Source organism: Nothobranchius furzeri, chromosome 2, assembly GCF_043380555.1.
Source record: "Nothobranchius furzeri strain GRZ-AD chromosome 2, NfurGRZ-RIMD1, whole genome shotgun sequence".
NCBI classification, from domain to species: Eukaryota; Metazoa; Chordata; class Actinopteri; order Cyprinodontiformes; family Nothobranchiidae; genus Nothobranchius; species Nothobranchius furzeri.
The window spans coordinates 91,799,887-91,821,682 of NC_091742.1; the positions used below are offsets into that span (position 1 = coordinate 91,799,887).

Here is a 21,796-nt window from a genome sequence, read left to right on the forward strand (position 1 = left end):
ACCAATATTGGTACTCTGAAATTCACAGTGATGATACTTTCTTAGAAATTCCTCAACCTTACAAAGCCTGGTTAGACGGCTGCTGTCTTAATATGCCTAAAACATAACAGAGAATCCATAACACCACTTCAGTTGAGGTGGATGTTACAACCAAAGGTTGTAAGTTGTTTTGTATTCGTAATGTTTCTTAGTGCAGGTGCCCACATCTGATTGGTGAACCAGTGGCCTGGAAAGAGTCCTGATTGGATAATTGATGGGAGCAGACCTTTAAGAGGGATGTCAACACCACCTGCAGCTGATCCTCATTCTCTGCTCATCCCAACCTGCCACCATCCAGCTGTGTTAAGACCTGTCGTTAACCTGGGGAAAGTAGGGGTGAACCTGCCATTTTATTTGTTCATTCAGTTTTCCCTTGTTTTTGTATTCAGGGAGGTAAGTTTGGTTGTATTTCTTTTTCTATTTTATTTTGTAGGTAAGATGATTATTTAAGTTAGGGGTGTTTTGTTTGTTGTTTTGGCCTTTGGTTCACCCTGAGTTATAGTTATGCTCCCTCGCTTTCAGTTATTTTAAAACTTGTAAATAAAAATCCTTGTATACAAGTCGAACTGTGGTGTGGTACTTGGGATCTGTGGAAAATGGGAATCCACCTTCATGTTGTGGCCTGGCCCCTCCTAGACAGGCTGTAACAGTGGAGAAAAATATTCAGACCAAAATAATATCCACCTGTGTGCATGCAAGTCCGGTCTACTAAAAACAAAAAGGAGATGTCACTGTTTTCTTACATCATTGTTACTCTGTGACAAAGATGGTCTTAAAGGGACACTCCATCATTACGTCTGTTACAGTAGCATGTATTAAAAGAACAAGAGTAGAAAAATTACACTGCAGCAGCAGTCCACACAAGTAAGATTCACTACATAGTCTTATCAGAGTTCATAGACTTGTATAAGTTCGGGACAAGCTATCACCATCATCATCATCAAAAAACACCTGAATCACGCTCAAATGTCCATGTGGTTCTTGAGTAGACGAGCTGTCGATGCAACGTGAATGTCCAACAGAAACATGAAATTAATTATGTGTGTGTCAGAGTGCTTGATGGTGATAATGAACAGTGGTGAAGGAGTGAGGAAGAGGCATGCTGGCCTCGTCAACTCCCTAACCAACCAGTAGTAAGCCTGTGTGCTACACCCACTCTTGTCATTGGCTCGACCATCCTGTCAGGGTGTCATGGTCTGCGTCCCCCTCATGTGTTCTCCAGCCCCCCCCTCTAGGTTCCCCTTATGTGTCTCCTTGTGTTCCTCATGTGCCTCCTTGTGTTTCCCAGCCCACTCCAGGTTCTCCCCTTAGGTTTCTGTGCCCCTTGAGGTCTCCAACCCCTCCAGGTGTCCCTCTAGGATCCCCCCTCATGTGTACCTAAGCTTCCCGTGCCCCTTCTTGTCTCCAGCTCCCACCAGGTTTCCCAGGTTCACTTATTCTTTAGTTTTCTTTGTAATTATATAGCTAGTTTTTCCCTGTAGTTTTCATTGGTTCAGGTTCCTTCCTTGGTCCTTCCCCACCAGTTTATTAGTTCTCCTTTCCTCCTTAGATCATTAGTTGTCTTGTTTTTCTAGTCTTTAGGTTTGGTTGTTATTCATAGGTCATGTTTTATTTCCCTCTCCTCAGCTTAGTTTCCTCTCCCTGATTAGTAGATTGATTTCACCAGGTTTCTCTCTCCCCACACACCTGCAGCTCATCTCCCAATCATCCTGCCCCTGTGTACATAACCCTGTCTTTGTCTCAATGTTTTCTTGGTCCATTGTCCTTGTCAGCTTTGCTTTGTCGAACTCGCCTCTATCTGCGGAAGGGGATGTGTTCCTAATAATCCTTTAGGTGAGTGTATGTTTATCTATTCAAAATAAGGGTAAAATCAGACAGAGGAACTTATTTGACTCCTAATGGAGCTAATTTATTAACAATGAAATGTAAAACAGAATTTTCGAACAAATCTATAATACTATAACAATCATCATAAATAAATAACATTTGAACAGGAGGAAACAGCTGTGTTAAAAATGCAAAAAAAAAAAAAAAAAAAAAAAAAAAACAATACCAAAGACCTATTCTCTATTATTTAAACAATACCAATAACACTGTTGCTCTAATTTAAATTCATTAATTAATATTTATATTAAATTAATACTTAATGACATATTGTTGGAATTTAGTGTTTTTTGAGGTAGAAAACATCCATCATTATTTAAACAAGCTTCTTCTCATTATGTACATGTGCAGTTCGCAATTCATAATTATTAGTAATTATTAAGCATATATGTGGAACGACTTTGTTGCTGGAAGTGCTAGCGTACCTGGTACCAGGAACCCTCAGATTCAAGATGTTAATGTTTTGGAAGATTACAAAAACTGCCTTTCAAGTTACTGTCCAAATGAAAAACTGGGAGTCCACAGTTGTTACATATGTCTTTGAGGCTGTTTCTTTATTTTGCCAGTGCTTATCCCGAAAATATTGTTTGTGTCAAACTAGGCAAGTGTACTCTTAAAGAAACAATGGCAAATCTGTAAAACAAGTTAGCTTTAAACCTTTTTCCAAGCTTTTTTTTTTCTTTTTTTTCTACAATGTTCTAACATAATGTAGCTACAAATATGTTGTGGATATTAAAAAGAAAATAAACAAACCAGTTGTTCTCTTGCATTTGTCTAAAAACCTCAGCCAATAGCATGGCTTCATCCAAAACCAGTTTTCTAGTTTCGCCTTAACTGCATGAGTTCTCATTTTTTTGTGTCAGGTTAATTATGTGAGGAAAAACACTAAACAAAAATATTGAAGAATAAAATATCAAGTGTGAACTTTTACATGAGAAGTAAAAAAAATGTTTGGTTGAGTGGCTCTCTCTACAGATCAAACACGGAAAAGACTTCTCACCCGTGTTGAGTTTTCATGTGTTTAGTCAAGTTACCTTTCTGAGAGAAACATTTACCACAAACTTTACATGCATGTGGTTTTTCACCTGTGTGAGTTTTTATATGTTTAGCCAAAACACTAGTCTGAGAGAAACATTTACCACAAGTTTTACATGCATATGGTTTCTCACCTGTGTGAATTCTGATATGATTTGTCAAGTTACTACTGTTAGTAAAACATTTACCACATGCCTCGCATATAAATGGTTTCTCACCTGTGTGGGTTCTCATGTGTTTAGTCAAGTTACTATTGTCTGTAAAACATTTATCACAAGACTCACAGGCAAATGGTTTCTCACCTGTGTGAGTTCTTATATGTTTAGTCAAAGCACTAGTCTGAGAGAAACATTTACCACAAGTTTGACATGCATATGGTTTCTCGCCTGTGTGAATTCTCATGTGACTACTCAATATACTACTATTAGTAAAGCATTTACCACAAGACTCACATATAAATGGTTTATCACCTGTGTGAGTTCTTATATGTTTAGTCAAATCATTAGGCTGAGAGAAACATTTCCCACAAGTTTTACAGGCATATGGTTTCTCGCCTGTGTGAGTCCTCATGTGAGTAGTCAAGATACTACTGTTAGTAAAACATTTACCACAACACTCACATGTAAATGGTTTCTCACCTGTGTGAGTTCTTATATGTTTAGTCAAATCACTAGCCTTGTAAAAGTATTTGCCACAAGTTTTACATGTAAACTGTTTCTCATCTGTGTGAGTTCTCATTTGAACAGTTATAAAAGACTTGTTACTGAAAGAATTTCCATAGAGTTGATACGAAAATTGTCTTTCATATCTGTGAGCCCTCTTGGGCCTTTTTAGTTTCTGACTGTCTACACTGCCTCTGTGATCTTTGGTTTGTTGACGTCTTTTACTTTGTGTCAGTTCTTCATTGGTGCTTGGTTCGGAGGTTTCATTCCTGCATCCATCCTGATTTTGGTTCTCAGCTTCAGTAGAATTCTGACAAAAGGGCCGGCTCCTGTCTGTTTCTTCACAAGGTGAAGTCCCCATGACGGTAACATTCTCCTGCTTCAGAAAGAACTGCCCTTCATGCTGATGGATACAGAGTTCCTGCTGTTCCTCCTGGTCCAAACTAGAGGTGGTCTTTGGGTTAGAGAGCTTGTCGTAAGTCAGAACCTCCTCTTTTTTCCAAACATGATGATGTGGACGTTCTGGACAGGATAAAAGACAAAAGAAAGCATTGATTAATGTAACAATTAGGACCATCAATCGACAAAACTTTTTTTATCCATTATTAATCGCACAAATTTATTAGTTAACTATTGATTAACCAAAATTTAATTTCTAATTATAAATGTACTGTAGCATGACGTTTGTCATGTTTCTAATGCGTTTAAACTACAGGAGCAGGAAATTATACCTCCTTTATGCAAATGTAGAAGCCTGTTGTGATCATTTGGATCAAAGATGTAAGAGAGAGAACAAGGCATAATTTAAATGGCTATTTGTGTTTCGTCAACATGTTCTCCCTCCCGATATGTTCTAAATGGACACTTGGTCAGACTCCCTCTGCATCACATAACAACATGCCGGGTACATCCTCCTCATCACTAATCAACGCACAGTGCTCTCTCATTTAAAAGCCTCCTTTAGAAAACAATTTCGACAATTTGCCGCAATGCCGAGCTGGCAGTTTGGAGCTTTAGGTCATTGAAAAAGTGCTCATACCATGGCGGTAATGTGGCATAATCGTGTTCTTTTTACAAAAGATTATGCAATGGCGGTATAAAGGGGGTATGGGGGCAGTCCCTGCGCAGCTGTGGACTTTATTTAATTTGGACACAATTAGCTTTTTACCCCGGTTTCACACTGAAAGCATCCGCGGGCGGAACAGCAGCGGAACGTCACTGCTTCAAATAGAATCCATTAAAGTCTATGGAGTGTTTCATACCAGCCACGCTGCAGGAATTTCCAAATGTGTCCCAGAAGTGGCACGCCTTGCCGCGTCGCACCGCACCGTGAAAGATGGGATCGGGTTCTAGTTTTGCAATGAGCTTCTTCTGGAATACGTCAATTTCTGAAGTTAACATAGGGCTAGACAGGAAATCACATATGGTTTTGGTGTAAAATCCCCAGTAATTTTCAAAATAATGTACTGCAGCAATGCCATTTCCTTATTTTTGGTTTAATGGCGAATTGCATAAATAAGCCGTGACCTTTGGAGTCTTGAGGGATCTTGTGATTCTGCGAGTCAAACGAAGAGGACGGCGGAAGTCAGGCTAGCCGAATGTAATATGTAGCCTCCAGAAATGGTCAGTTTTCCACCTACAGTCTGACCTCTTCAGTATCTGGTCATATGGAGACATATGTCTTAACTGGTGCCTTTAATCTCCAAGAAAGATACTGTTGTTTGCCCAAGTTCCTCGCAAGCTCCCTCTTATCTAAAACTGCTTTGCTTCACAGAACAAGAAGGATGAGCTTGCATAATTAAATCATATAATGAAATGAACAATATGAGTTAAGGGGACCCTAAGGAAGTTTGACAGTCAAAACATGTATAGGAATAATAAATTTCTTCTTCATACATTCTACTGCAAGGCCCTGGTACTGTAGAATGAGCCCTGGCATTTTTACTGTGATTGCCTTTTTTTCTGTAAAATCACAGAAAAAGAGATGCTCGGGTCGAGCAGGCTGCTTCATGCGCGTTCACGCTCAGGCATAGCCCGTAGCATTTGCTATCCGTAGCTTTAGAAGCAGAGAGAGAGGCAGTGCCAACTCAGCGACTTTGTTGCTGTTCCTAACGCCTAGTGACAAACCTAGCAACATTTCTAAGGACCCTTAGCTACTTTCTGTCGAACTTTCTTCTAGATCTTTCCTGCAAATTAGCTACAAAATAGCCATTTTTGCTACAAACCGTTCTTTGGATTCACGTTGTTTCACCTGTCATCAAGGATATAAATGTTACAGATAGAATGTCACTGGCCCTTTACACTGGCCCTTTAGCTCACCTAGTAAGATGTCTGACTTTCATGCAGAAGACCTGGGTTTGATTCCAGGTGTGCACATAATTTGTTATTTGGAATTTCTTTCTTACATTAATGATATATATTTTTTACAATAAACGCCCAAATTTTTATGAGACTCACCGAAAGGCATTGAATTCACGGATGAAAAAGATGTTTGGTTCATCTTTCATTTTGGAACTATTTTTCAAGCAAGGGAAGGGAATGATCTGAGCATGCAGGAGGACTGACCCAGCATTAACCTTTGTCGGCTGTGCTGAAGAGAAAGGTACAGACCCAAATTATTTAATTAATTAGTTGCGTGTTCTCCTGTCCTCTGTCCTCCAGGCCACACACACACACACACACACACACACTGCACGTTCGGCCGGCCGACAAGAAAGTGCAGCTGCAGAGACAGAGGCACATTATTTTTAGCAATTTGCTGTGTTCTTCTGTCCTCCGGGCCACACACACACACACACACACACACACACACACACACACACACACACACACACACACACACACACACACACACGGGACTGTCTCAGCTGTTATTTTCGTTAAGGTGCGTGCACGTACAGCATGTGCACCTCATGCACGAGCTTACTTTTGAAGCTGCAGTGACGCGTTAGGCCTGAGTGGCAATCTCGGGCATAAAATCTTCAAACTTCCTTAGAGTCCCTTTAATTAAATCATATAATGAAATGGACAATATGGTTAAATGAAATGTTTTGATTAATCTGTGCTTAAATTACTGAAGTTGAAATGAATGTTATTATTACATTGAAAGATTAATAAGGACGAAATGAAATATATGACCCATACATTTAATCAGCACACTGACTGGACAAGACACACTCACCATATCTCCATGACGCAAGTTAAAGTTAACGTCACTGCACATAGATTTTTCTTATCCACAAAATCAGCATCTTCATATCTGAGGGAGGTGTATCTGAGTTTGTTGACAAAACCCCTTTACAGGGCAAGTTCTGATTTGTCATTAAACCAAAATATGGCCATTATTAAAACAGCATCACTTCCTGAGTGATTCAGTTGAGCCCAACTCTGACTGGCCATCAGAGGAAGCCTCTGCTCACATTGCATCTTTGGCAAGCTGTCAAACCTGTTGTACGCTACAGATGATACAGTGAACGGTTAATTCAGAACAAAGCTGACACAGCTCCTACTCCCAAAGAGTCCTTCCATAGACGCACACAAGTCCACCTGTTTGTCATGACCTGGAGATTACTCTGGTCTGACCTGATCATACTGCGGTTTCTCAACAGACTTCGGTACCGTGGGGTCCACGGACTCCCCGACATCTCGGATCCAAAAGAGAGTCTCCGATAAGGGTACGTAGACTCGACAGATTGCGTCTGATGGGGTTATATAAACTATCAACTATAGTTTATAGCAGACCAAATTCACTCCCACTCAGAACTCAGTTTTCTCCAGATACGAAGACGGCACGGCTTTGGCTACGTCTGCCTCTGCATCTCCATCTCCTATCTCTTGCTCTCGGTGTCAGATGCTTAGTTACTCCTCTGCCTCCTTTAGTGATAATGGTACATGTAGTAAATGTAGCATTTTTGTAGCTTTGGAGGCAAGGGTGTCAGAATTGGAGGCCCGGCTCACCGCTGTTGAAAAGCCTGTAAACAGCCGTAGCTACTTAGCTAGCGCGGGGCTAACGAGCTCAGAACCACCCCGTAGCAATCCTCCAGCAGAACCCAAACAGCTGGGACCTCAGGCCAGCTGGGTGACCATACGCAGGAAGCATAGAACCCAGCCCGTGGGCCACCACCAACCTGTCCACGTTTCAAACAGATTTTCCCCACTCAGTGATGCACCCACTGACAAGCAAACTGTGATCATTGGCAGCTCCATAGTCAGAAACGTGGCATTAGAGACTCCAGCCCCCATAGTTAAATGTTTACCTGGGGCCAGAACGGGCAACATTAAATCTTATCTGAAACTGCTGGCTAAGGGTAAGCATGAATACAGTAAAATTGTTATTCACGCTGGTGGTAACGACACCCGGTTACGCCAATCGGAGGTCACTAAAATTAATGTTGCTTCAGTGTGTAAGTTTGCCAAAACAATGTCGGACTCCGTAATTTTCTCTGGCCCCCTGCTTGATCGGACCAGTGACAACATGTTTAGCCGCATGCTGTCCTTCAACTGCTGGTTGTCTAGTTGGTGTCCCGAAAACAACATGGGCTACATTGATAATTGGGAAACGTTTTGGGGAAAACCTGGTCTGATGCGAAGAGACGGCATCCATCCCTCTTTGGATGGAGCAGCTCTTCTTTCTAGGAACATGGCCAGTTTTATTAGTCCTCCATGACAACCCAGAGTCCAGACCAGGAAGCAGAGTCGTAGTTTAACACACCCCTCTGCAGCTTCTGTACTGTTACCCACCCACTACCCCATACAGACAGTGTCCTGCCACAGCCAAAATCACACAGATTAAATATCAGGCTTAATAAAGCAAATCATGGAAATCTCATAAATATTAGAACAAGTTCAACTGAGCAGAAAACTAGAAAAATTAAATGTGGGTTGTTGAACATTAGATCCATTTTTCTAAGACTTTGTTAGTTAATGACTTGATTTGTGATAATCAGATCTCTTTGCTCTCTCTCACAGAATCCTGGCTGCAGCAAGAGGACTATGTTAGCTTAAACGAGTCGACTTCTTCAAATGATTTAAATCATCATATTGCTCGAAGTACAGGGCGAGGAGGAGGAGTAGCAACCATTTTTCATTCGGACTTATTAATCAGTCCCTTACAGATTAATAGTTACAGTTCGTTTGAACATCTTATTCTTAGTTTTCCTAATCCAGATTGCAAAACTGTAAAACCACTCTTGTTTATAGTTTTATATCATCCACCAGGCCCTTACTCAGAGTTTTTGGATCAGATCTCTGATTTTTTATCTGATTTGGTGCTAAATGCTGATAAGGTCATTGTAGTGGGGGATTTCAACATTCATGTGGACATTGAAAATGATAGCCTCAATGTAGCCTTTAGTAATATCTAGAGCTGCAACTAACGATTATTTTCATAATCGATTTAATCTGTCGATTATTTTTTCGATTAATCGATTAATCGGTTTGTTATTGTTTAGCTATTTAACCTATACAAGTGATGAATACATTTCAGTTAAGAAAAAGAAAAACATACAATAATTGTGCAGTTGGCTGCAATCTATTTTATTGCACTTGAACACAGTATAAAATGAGGTAAACAGTGCAAAATAGTGCTTACTAACAATTGTGCATTTCACATTTTTATGACTAAACCTGAACACAAACACAGTGTAACAGTGCAAACTTAGGTTAAGTGCAAATGTTCTTCAAAACAACTTGGTTAAAGTGCAATTTTTAATTCCCCTTATCCACGGTCTACTTAAGTGTGAAGCTTTTAAACAAAATAAATTTGCAATAGAGAACCTACTAGGGATGAACAGGCAAAAAAAAAACATCTAGTAGAAAGAATAATGCAGGTTCATGCTTATTCAAGAAAGAACTTGGCATTACAGTGCAAAAATGTCAACATGTCAAGATGCTCAGGGCTTAGGCTTGCTCTTTTTTTAGTGCATATGTTGCCTGCTGCAGAAAACAGTCGCTCAGATGGTGTTGAAGTGCTTGGAATGCATAGATATGATTTAGCTAATCTTGACAAAGAGGGAAATCTTGGCTCATTTTTCTTCCACCACTGTAAAGGATTTTCTTTTTTGGGGATGGGCTTCTCTCCAAAGTAAGCAAGTATTTCCTTCCTGATTTTCACACCAGGTTCCTCTGCATCCCTGTCCTCATCTTCACTGCTGGTGTCAGAGTCTATAAGGGAGTGAACGCGAAGTTGTGAAGCACCAGGTTTGTCGCTAGGAGAAGGGCTTTCAGTTGTCTCACGCTCAGCAACAAGAGGCTTCAGCTGTAGTGCTTCAACTGCTTTCATCCTCAACTTTACTTGCACAGCTGTCCTCAGCAGACAGAAACTTGAGCTTTTTGAAACGCGGATCCAGGGATGAACTAACTATGACAGTGTTTTGTGAAGTCTCAGAAAAACTGGTCGCATTGCTCCACCGCTGTTCGAGTTGCTCTTTAGCTGTTTTTTGGAAGACTTGTGCACCAACTGTTTCAAAATCCATATTTTCGACTGACTTAACTAACCCTTTAATTAAAGGTGGCACTGAGGAAATTGTGGTGTATTTCTCACCGCTCATGTATTCAGTTGCAGCATCAAAGGGCTCTAGAGCTGTGGAAAGCTCTCCTAACAAGCTCCATTGTTCTGGTTTAAGGTCCAAGTACTGTTTGGAGGATTTTGTCACATGTGGATCTGACAGCGTTGCCGTTACAGGCCACCGTTGTTCCAGCAGACGACTAATCATGTGATATGTACTGTTCCATCTAGTACTTACGTCCTGGATAAGTGTGTGTGCAGGTGTCCCCATTTGTTGTTGTTTTTCTTTCAGTTTGGTTGATGCAAGTTCACTTTTTTTTAAATGTTCTACAAGGCATCTTGCAGCTCCAACTGCTTTGGCAATGACTGGATGACTGAGAGCTGGGATGAGAACTAGCTGCAGCGTGTGGCCTGTGCATCTAATGGAGGCCCAGCCGAATTGCGCCTCCAGTAGTTTTGCAGCAGCTACAATGTTTGCACCATTATCATGAACAATTGCAGATACTTTTTCTGGATTAATTTCAAATTTTTCTAGTGTTTCTTGAAGCCACATTGCTATGTTTTGTGCTGTATGTCTGTCCTCCAGCGGCATTGTAGAAAGGCAGATGGATTCCATTTGCCACTCAGTTCCAATATAGTGACACGTGATGCCCAGGTATGCCTCATTAGCCACACTTGTCCAGATATCTGCTGTTATGGCAATTTGGCTGTCCAAGGCTGATAGAGTATCTTTAACTTGATTCATGTTGTCTTGGTATTTCTTTTCCAGCAATTTACCAAAGTGTGTTCTGGAGGGGATGGAGTAACCTGGGTTAAACTGCTTTAGCATTAGTTGGAAGCCTGCTCCTTCCACCATGCATAGTGGCCTCATGTCTTTTATCAGCATGTTTAGAATAGAGTTGGTTAGTGGAATGCATTGCTGGGGGGTGAGTGTCTTGTTCCCCAGGTAACTGTCCATCGTTGCTTGTTTTTTTCTGCATGAGAAACACAAATAGACTGAAATAAGTACACATATAAAATAAAGCAGCACACACACTACAACACTAAATCAATATTATATTATTTGAATTAATTAACAATATACAGTGATAATTTATTTTGATAAAAATTTGTTGTGAGGCGTTTTACAGCTCGTCTGTATATTTTTCTCTGGGGAGTTGTCCTTTTTGAATGAGGAACATTCAATGTTTAACATCCACTATAACGAACTCAGCTAAAACACTAAGTCCCAAATTTGACCTGCGTGTAGTGATGGACCACTTAGCTTGTTTATTTTCTGTTACTTACCGGGCCGGCTCTTCCTCTGCTGCATCAGCCCCCACATGTTTCCGTCTCAGGTGCTCGCTTAGGGACGTCGCGCTTCCGTGCCATGCTAGGTGGTTTTGGCATATTCTGCAGGTCGCCCGTTTTTTGGTGGCATCTAAAGTGAAGTGCTCCCATACCCGTGATGTTTTAGTCCGGGGTTTCTCTTCAGATTTGTCGCTTTTCTTCTGTCTTACTTCATGTTCCGCCATCTTTCACAGCCATGCACGTCAGTAACGTGTTAACATCATGAAAACCGAGGGTACTTATTGGCTCGTTTCTTCTTCTACGGCTCCACTGGTAGATCAGTGGCTCATTACTGCCACACACTGGCGGCAAATTGAACAGATTGTAACCGATGTCAGATTGTGGTAAAAATAGATTTTATGCGGTAAAATGTGATTATTAAACAACTAATCGATGACTAAAAAAGTTGTTAACTATTTTAATAATCGATTATAATCGATTAAATCGATTAGTTGTTTCAGCTCTAGTAATATCTTAGACTCAATTGGTTTTACCCAAAGAATACATAGCTCCACCCACTCCTGCCATCATACATTAGACCTTGTGCTGACTTATGGCACAGAGTGTGAGGAAATAACGATCTTTCCACATAATCCAGTCCTCTCAGACCACTTTCTGATAACTTTAGAGTTTTTTATAACTGAGTTCTCGAGACATGACAGTAAATTTCACTATAGTCGGTCTCTATCTGACAACGCTGTTGCATCTTTTAAATCAACTGTTCCATCTTTACTGTCCTCAGCATCTCAGAGGAATTTTGCAGAGGGCAATATTTTCATTTCTAGCCCCTCACAAATTGATGCCTTAGTTCATCATGTTACTTCCTCTTTACATGTGGCATTAGATTATGTTGCCCCTTTAAAAAAGAAGGTAATTAGGGACAGGAAGTTGGCTCCCTGGTTTAATTCTCATTTACGAGCCTTAAAACAAAACTCTAGGAAATTGGAGAGAACATGGCGCTCTACGCACCATGAGGAGGCATACCTATCCTGGAAAAATAGTCTTGTGCTTTATAAAAATAAGCTTCGACAAACTAGAACTGCTTATTTCAATTCAATTCAATTCAATTTTATTTATATAGCACCAAATCACGACAAGAGTCATCTCAAGGCACTTCACATAATAAACATTCCAATTCAGGTCAGTTCATTAAGCCAATCAGAAAAAATGTTTCCTATATAAGGAACCCAGCAAATTGCATCAAGTCACTGACTTGATTTCTCTACGTTAATTGAGGAGAATAAGCATAATCCTAAATTTATTTTCAGTAAAGTTGCCAAACTTACACAGAATCATAGCTCTGAGCCATCTATTCCCTTAGCCCTCAGCAGTAACGACTTTATGGGATTTTTCACAAGTAAAATTAATTCTATTAGAAACAAAATCTTTAGCATCCTCCCTAATGCGATTTCTTCTTCCTCAGTAAGTGAGGCAGCTTCAGAGGTAACTGTAGAACCTCATCTGTGTTTGAACCATTTTGATCCAGTTGAGCTTTCAGAGTTATCAAAAATATTAGCTTCATCTAAACCTTCAACTTGCATTTTAGATCCAATCCCAACCAAATTATTTAAAGATGCATTTCCTTTGGTCACTGCCCCCATTCTAGATATAATCAATCTATCCTTAGTAAATGGGTATGTACCACAAGATTTTAAGGTTGCTGTAATCAAACCTTCACTTAAGAAGCCTTCTCTGGATCCAGATGACCCAATAAATTACAGACCAATATCTAACCTTCCATTTTTATCCAAAGTCCTGGAGAAAATAGTGGCCATCCAAGTATGTCAGCATTTAAACACTAATGCTCTGTTTGAGGAATTTCAGTCTGGTTTTAGAGAGTATCACAGCACTGAAACTGCATTAGTGAGAGTTACAAATAATATTCTCATGGCCTCAGATAAGAATCTTGTGTCTGTTCTAGTCTTGTTAGATCTCAGTGCTGCCTTTGACACAGTAGATCACAATGTTCTTTTAGAAAGACTCGAACAGGTTGTAGGGATCAAAGGAACAGCACTAGGCAGGTTTAAATCCTACCTGTCTGACAGATTTCATTTTGTAAATGTACATGACAAATCGTCTTCATCCTCCAGGGTTACTTGCGGAGTACCACAGGGTTCAGTGCTTTGACCAATTCTTTTTACTATATATATGCTCCCAATTGGTAAAATCATTAGACAGCATGGGATAAACTTCCACTGTTATGCTGACGATACTCAGTTATATTTATCCATTAACCCTGATGAACCTAATCGGTTGGGTAGATAACAGGCTTGTCTTGAGGACAAAAAAAACTTGGATGACTCTAAACATTTTGCTTTTAAATCAAGACAAGACGGAAGTTCTCATCTTTGAACCAGAAATCCAGAAAAGGAAATTGCTTAGCCAACCACCTGACCTGAATGGCATTACATTAATCTCCGAGAACAAAGTAAGGAACCTTGGTGTTGTCTTCGACCAGGACATGTAATTCAAATCCCAAGTTAAACAGGTTTGTAGGATTTCCTTTTTCCACCTTCGAAATATTGCTAAGATTAGAAGCAACCTTTCCAGAAGTGATGCTGAAAAACTAGTTCATGCATTTATTATACATCAAGACTGGATTACTGTAATTCATTACTCTCAGGAAGTCCACAGAATGTAGTTAAAAGTCTTCAGCTTGTCCAAAATGCTGCAGCTAGAGTTCTGATGAGAATTAAAAAGAGAGATCATATCTCTCCTGTCTTAGCTTCCCTACATTGGTTACCTGTTAAATTCAGAATAGATTTTAAGATCCCCATTCTCACATATAAAGCTCTTAATAATCAAACTCCATCATACATCAGTGATCTGATTGTTCCATATGTTCCTAACCGATAACTTCGCTCTCAGACTGCAGGTCTACTGGTGGTTCCCAGAACATCTAAAAATAGGATGGGAGGCAGATCTTTTAGCTATCAGGCTCCTCTCCTGTGGAACCAGCTCCCAACTTTAGTCCGTGAGGCAGGCACCTTGTCTATTTTTAAGACTAGGCTTAAAACATTTTGATTTGATAGTCATCCTATGGTTAAAATCTGATGTTAGCCTAGATCTGGACAAGTGGGGGAGTAGAGGGAGGTGGAGTGTACAGTCGGTAAAGACGGCTCTCCCTTGCCTTGCCTCCAACATGCCTACATCTAAAAAGGCTACGTTATCCAGAGTTATCTCTGTAGTTATGTTGCTAAAGGCTTAGACTGCTGGAGGATACACTGACCACTTTTCACACTCTACTACTTTCTTCTACAGTCTGCTCTTTAACTGTATTATTTTCTGCAATTTCAGCTGTTAACTTTATTTTTTCTCTGCTTTTTCTCCCCAGAAGAAGCTACAATGATGTTCTGCTGAGCTGTGGTGGCCTCATGGAGGGGCCATCGTCTAGCACACTGCTGCTAACCACAAACATTCTCCCTCTCCTGATAATAACTTTTTGCTTTCCTTGACGTTGGATGTGCTAATACTAATTTACCAGTTTAATTATAGATCCACTAGGATAAATACAATAAAGTTTATCTCTCACCAAATAGAATATTTACTAAGAAATCACAATGTAACCATAGACACATTGCGTGTGTGTGTGTGTGTGTGTGTGTGTGTGTGTGTGTGTGTGTGTGTGTGTGTGTGTGTGTGTGTGTGTGTGTGTGTGTGTGTGTGTGTGTGTGTGTGTGTGTGTCGTGGTGGATGGCTGCTTATACTGAGCTAGGATCCTCTGGAGGTTTCTTCCTGTTAAAAGGGAGTTTTCCTCTCCACTGTCGCTAAATGCTTACTTAGTATGAGGATTTGCTGGGTTCCTTATAGAGGAAACATTATTTCTGATTGGCTTAATGAACTGACCTGTATTGGAATGTTTATTATGTGAAGTGCCTTGAGACGACTCTTGTCGTGATTTGGCGCTATATAAATAAACTTGAATTGAATTGAAGTTTCTGATAATATGACATTCACACATCATCACACCTCACATTCCATCCACTTAGATTCATTCATCACATAAAGTGTACCTAGTTGTCATGTTTTTAATTGTTTAGAAAATAAATGTCTTACTTTTTATAAACGTGACTCCGTCTGAATTGATACAAAGAGTCTTACAATCCCAGAAAAAACAAAGAATTCTAATTCTTCTGGTTAAACATTCAAAGACCAATCAGACTGGATTTCCATATTTATATAGAAATTCACATCTTATTGGCCAAATGTAGTGTAGCATATTGAGCTTAAAAAGCACCCAAAATAAAAATGTATGCTAACCCTACAAATATTTATAAAAAAAAGGAGGAGCCTGTTTTGTCTTTTGGAACAGGATATAAAATGTTCAAAAATGCTTGTACAGCTGATGTATTGCACTTTTTTTTCCCATTGAAATTCGAATCCAATTATGAAAGCGAGCATTTAAGGGAGCCAATTATAAGTTTACCTCCTGTCTGAATATTTTCTGAAGAGTAGCAACATGGAGATCAAGACAACTCACACATGACCTGAAAACAAAGACTGTTCACCATCAAGGTTTAGGGGAAGGATCAGAAAGTTGTTTCAGAGATTTCTGTCTGTTCTCTGACCACTTGTGGTCAAATTGTTTTACCACACTCAGGACAGCTGAAGAACTTGTTGACAGACTTACCATCTGACTCAGAAGACCTGCTCTCGTTCCAGTCATCATCTTCATCTCCAGTTTCAGACCCAGAGTCTGACAGCTCAGAGTCCCGAATCACACCATCATCATCATCATCTCCACTAACTTCAGTCTCTGAAGAATCAGATGTTTGTTCATGAGGGTTCAGATCTGGGTTCCTGCTAGTTCCTGCTCCTCCACCAGTTTCTGCTGCCATCTGGTCAGCTGAGCTGCTGGTTGGAACATCTCTGTCTTCTATTTGCTGCTGATGAAGCTGTGAGACCAGAGGTTTCTCTTCATCATCCTCACTCTTTATAGAAACAGCAGTAACAGGAAACCCGACAGCTTCAGTCTCCTCCTTCAAACAGAGATGCTCTCCCTCCAGACTGGTCCAGAGCTCCTCCTGTTCCTCCTTTATGTGGAGGTGTTCTGGGTCCTGCTGGTCCACACCAGCACTCTGTTCTTCAGGAGCTTCTTCTTTAACCAGCACCAGCTGTGGAACATCTGTAGGAAACACAGACACATGATGTTACAGACCACCATACCTTTATATTCATATGTGTCAATCAATCAATCAATCAATCGATCGATCAAACTTTATTTGTATAGCACGTTTCATTGAAAAGAAAATGCAGCTCAAAGTGGTTAACAGATTAAAATGACCACCATAACACAACCCATTTCCCAGACACACACACACACACGCAAAACCTAAAAACAGCATAAGTAAACACTAGGCTGAGTTCAGATGGGTTAGGTAATGAATGACACGCCATCAGGTGAGCCATCTGCCTCGACAGTAGTTGATGGACGGCAGCAGCCAAGGCACCAACCCAGGGCGCCCGGGGAGGCAGGGCAGAAACTCCCACCGCCGCCTAAGCACACCCTTAGGAGCGCCCAGGCCGCCACAGTCGACCACCACCCCCGAGGCAGAGGGCCCCACCAGGAAACACTGGTATGATTAAAATAAGTTAAATGAAATTAAATAAATAAATAATAATATTAATAATAATAGCTAAAAGAGATAGTAAACCAACTAATAAAAACTGATTAAAGAGATAGTAAAACACTAGAACATAAATGTCTAATACCACTAAAATGAAAATAATTTTATAAATAAGTTAATTAAGAAAACAGGAAATGCGACTAAAAACAGATGTCGGGTAAAAGCTAAGCTGAAAAGGTGAGTCTTGGGCCTGCTCTTGTTGACAGAATTCCTGACGGAAGGTTTGGTGTGAGAAGCAAGCTGACCAAGAGAGTCTCTGACTTTGGGAACCAGCTAGTCTGGGGCACAGATGAGGATCTCAGTCTTATCTTCATTCAGCTGAAGAAAGCTCCCACCCTTCGCTCTGTCGCTCGCACCGCGCACATTTACAAAATGTGTGGAGATGGTGTTAGCCCCTCTCGGAGAGAGGGGCGAATTGGCAGCCTAACATATCTGGACAACTGGGTGCTGACACCCAGCTCTAGAGAATGAGCAACAGAACCGCTACAACAGTTCCTGTCTCTGGGTTTTCTGGTGAATCTGCAGATTTATTCCGTGGCTGGCTAAGCGTGTCTCTCAGAGCTCAAAATAACAGCGTTCTGCGGGCGTCTGGCTCTATTTCAGTTGGGACGCAAACTGCGTTTCCAAACTATCTTGCGACTGTTGGCCATGATGGCATCAATGACATGTGTGGTGCCGCTCAAAGCGCTCATGATGCAAACATTTCAATGCTGGAACCATGCTCACCAGCTATGCACAATACCACACCTGCACAGAAACTAACAATAACAGCCGCTTGCATGTTGGCACTTTGCCTGTGTGTATGTGTGTGTGTGTGTGTGTGTGTGTGGGGGGGGGGCTTGTTGCCAATAGGCAGAGTGTTCTTCCACAAGGTGGTGTCCATGGATGCCTCCATAAGGGTTGGGGAGCCATTTGCAATGGCGTGATGGTGAGAGGGGTCTGGACTTTAGCCCAGTCCAAGCGCCACATTAACTGTTTGTAACTATTAGCAGACTGGCTAGCCTTGAAACATTTTCAGATGATCCTAAACAATCAGCATGTCCTGACATGAACAGACAACACTACAGTGCTGTTATACATAAACAGACGGGGGGGCACTTGTTCGCTTCCTCTGTTGGACCTGTCCCGCAAACTCCTCTAGTGGTGCAGCGTAGGGCTTCTTTCTCTCACAGTGACTCATGTTCTAGGGTGCTTGAATCTGGGAGCAGACTTGCTATTCAGGGGTGGCCCAGTGGTGAAGGAGGAGTGGAGCCTGCACCTACTGGCGGTGGCTCAAATCTGGCAACGGTTTGGGAAAGGAACTGTAGACCAATTTGGGACCAAGGACAACACTCACTGCCCCCTGTGTATCCCACTACACGCTTTACCTTTATAAAGTAATAATTTACAAGCATGTAATATTTATATATTTAATACAATTTAGATCGCCTTGAAAACTCAGTCCCCCACCCAGGGCCGTATCAAGGCATTTTGGGGGCCAAGGAAAAAAAGGCCCCCTCTCACTGGGCTCCCCTGGAAGCCTCTGTGTAATTTGTACCTTTGCGACACAGATCCCCACTTTTAACTGTTTCTTCCGTTTTAATATTAAGCGACAACAGGGCTCAGGAATAAAACACGAGTCTGAACCTTCCCTGTGCTGCACAGTCGTCAGACCCACTGGTCAGCTGATCAAGAGGCAGAGAGAAAGCATCATCTTCAACCTTATTTTAATATAGTCAGCAATAAAACACACAAAATCATCATATATTATCTGCAGTAATTCGCTAGTTAATCTTAACTTGTTTAGGCAAGAAAATAAATCAATCAAAAACATGGAAAATGGTTAGAGAAGTGTGTCACTCTTTCCTGTGGGACACTCAGTTTCTGGCTAATGCCCTGCAGACCATTAACCTCATGAGAGAGGTACTCAAAATGTCACTTCAATGTCCCACCATAATGAATGAATGAATGAATGAATGAATGAGTACCTGTGTCCATGCTGTCCAGGTGGTGAAGAACACACGATGAATCAGTCCCAGATCCTGAAGTGGTAGCAGGTTTTCTTTAGCCGTGTTTAGCTAACAGCTGCAATAGAAACAAAGCAGGAGAGCTGATTAAGATGCTGCTTCAGAACAACGCAGGAGATTAAAGATCCAACGCTTTGGTTCTGATCAGCTGAGGACAGATCCAGTCTGGAAAAGAGGACCTTTGCTCACCAGAGTTCACGGAGTAGAGCTAACCGCTTTTTCCTCCAGAGTCACATTCAGATTCGGGGCTTTTCCGTCGGAGAGTGTGAGCAGGATGGATCAGAGAGCGAGCAGCGATCCTGCACCATGACCAACTCAGATGAGCGAGTCTGATAGAGGGAACCTCTTCAATCTGATGAAAGCAGCAAAACGAGCGCGTTTCTCAGAGAGGCCAAAGGAACAGCAGCAGATCCAGAGGGCAGGAAGTCTAGAGAAAAGCTTTTCTCACCCACAACCTGATTCTGGAGCTCCGATTGTCACGAAGACCGCAGAATATCTTCTCCGGTTCTGGAAAAAACTCCACCAAGTTGTTGAGGAGGAGAAGAAAGTTTCCACAGCCTGGTGAGAAGATTTCTGCAGCAGCAGCAGTTAGTCGCTTTAGCTGATCAACTCTCCCAGAGACTGAAGTGAAGACATTTTTACTGCAGAGCCTCAAATATTCTCCTCACACACCAGAACAACAAGCTAGCTCTGCTAGCAGCTTCCGGTTTCTGCTTCTTCCGGTGGTCGGTGACCAGCGTAAAGGTGCACTACCGCCACCTGCAGGTTTGTGTGATGTATTGAAGTCTGTGTGTTCAGGGGTGAAGGGTACGGCTGCAGACCCGGAGACCGCAGATTCAGGCCGACTGTATATCAACATCATCATCACTTACTAATAAAACACTTTCTTACACATTTCGTATACATGATACAGTAAAAACACACCAACTTTGTACAATTGAGCACAACTTTATTAAAAGAATGACAAATAAAATAATAAAAACAATCTCCCAAACAGTAGCAGTAAGAGATAACAAAATAAAACAAAACTCACTCCACCTCCTTTATTAAAGCCAAAGAATAAAAACGAGACTTTAATCTACAGTGACAGATCTTGCCTGACCACTATCAAGACATTGTTCTATGATTTAGGTCCAAGAAATAAAAAGGCCCGCTCTCCTCTGGTGACCTGATTTACCTTTGGAACTACCAATGAATCCACTGTAGACTTAAGCGGCCATGATGGAACATACCGGGATAGAAGGTCAGACAGATACGGTGGGGCAGTTCCCAGCAGTGATATAAAAACAAAAATCTGAATCTTAAAAATAAATTCTAAAATGAATAGGCAGCCTGTCATGACTCGAGGGAGGTGTTTAATTCAAGACATGCAGAATCAACACGACTTCCATGGGTGAGTAAAAGAAAAGTTATTTTATTTTTAAAACAGGAACAAAAGGCGCACTGGAAAGTCCAGTGAGGATGTGCCGTTCGGCTTTAGTCCATGTAATAGTCCAATATGTGCGGGAAAAGTGGGTTGCCAAGGTGAGTGCTGGTGGAGCTTCAGCAGACTGAGGCGGGTGAGGCAGCGGAGATGAACAGGCAGGAGTTGTAGAGGAGGATGGGACGTGGTTCAGGAAATCCGGGGTTTGAGCGGCGAGAGAATTGTGCAGAGTGATGTTTCCTGAACAGAGAAACAAACAGGGTTCAGAGGAGAATCCAAAAGCTTAATCCAGAAAATACAGTCCAAGGTTCAGAGCCAAAAAATCCAATATCAAGTTCAAACAAGCGAAACGGAAAGGCAATGTCAAGAGGCTGGGGCTACCTAACAGGTGCGATCATCCGGCGTAGTGTGGCGTCTCCATCCTCCCTTTATACCCGACCTCCAGACTGGAGATTTGGCGCACCTGCAGCTCCCTCCGCTCCTCACCTGTGGAAGATTGCCTCAGAGATGGTTAGTGAGGACAGAGTGCTCACCTCAGCTCAGGAACATGACACAGCCAATGCAAGGATGCCTATATGGGAGGGATATGATCCCCTCTTCTGGTCCCCATCAGCTACCTAGCCACTGAATTTTGGACCAGGGGTAGTCTAAACACTGAGGCTTGGTTAATTCCAGCATAGAGAGAATTACAGTAATCCAGACAGAAGTAATAAAAAAACTGGACCGGAGATTCGATTTTACAGCAGCCTGATAATCATTTATAAACTTTCACCTCTGTCTAATATTGTCTTCGATTCAGTCCATTGAAGTGTGTGTGTGTGTCATAATGTTAATGTGTGAATGCAAAGTTCTGCCCATTGTCTTCTGTGTTTCACCTCATTTCTTGATCTGTTACAGAAGGTTATAACTGCTTTTAAGTTACTGATTATAAACGTTTTGTAGTGAACATCACAAGAATATTCCAGCCATTCTATAACCGTGTTCACAAGAAGTTTCCAGTTATCTGCTGTCTCATCCTGCTCCAGTGCCAGAAGACCTTTGTCCACAGTTCCAGGGGATGTCTAAATGGGTTGAAGGGAGGCCGAAACTCACCAGTATGCCAAAACCCGATGTAGCGCCCATCAGGATCTGGAAACTCCAGGTGGATCCAAAGAACAGCTCACACTGGAATGATCACATGTATCTTTGATCTAAGTAGCTCCAGCTGCAGCTCACAAAGCTACGATCAGCTATAGAGCTCCGGGAGTTGACGTCACTTCTCCCGGTATGCAACAGTTCAAATCGAA

The 21,796-nt window shown here is 41.5% G+C and overlaps 1 protein-coding gene across 1 annotated transcript; it reads right to left on the reverse strand.

Annotated features, from left to right (window-relative positions):
- Nucleotides 1-2,780: 2,780 nt before the first annotated feature.
- LOC107373265 (zinc finger protein 121) lies at nt 2,781-19,838 on the reverse strand. Its single transcript, XM_070548251.1, has 4 exons — nt 19,277-19,838; nt 19,049-19,145; nt 16,085-16,579; nt 2,781-4,142 (listed from the first exon to the last, which is right to left on the reverse strand). The coding sequence occupies exons 2-4, from the start codon at nt 19,056-19,058 to the stop codon at nt 2,920-2,922; spliced, it is 1,728 nt and encodes a 575-aa protein (XP_070404352.1). The 5' UTR covers nt 19,059-19,145; nt 19,277-19,838; the 3' UTR covers nt 2,781-2,919.
- Between the last annotated feature and the right edge of the window lie 1,958 nt (nt 19,839-21,796).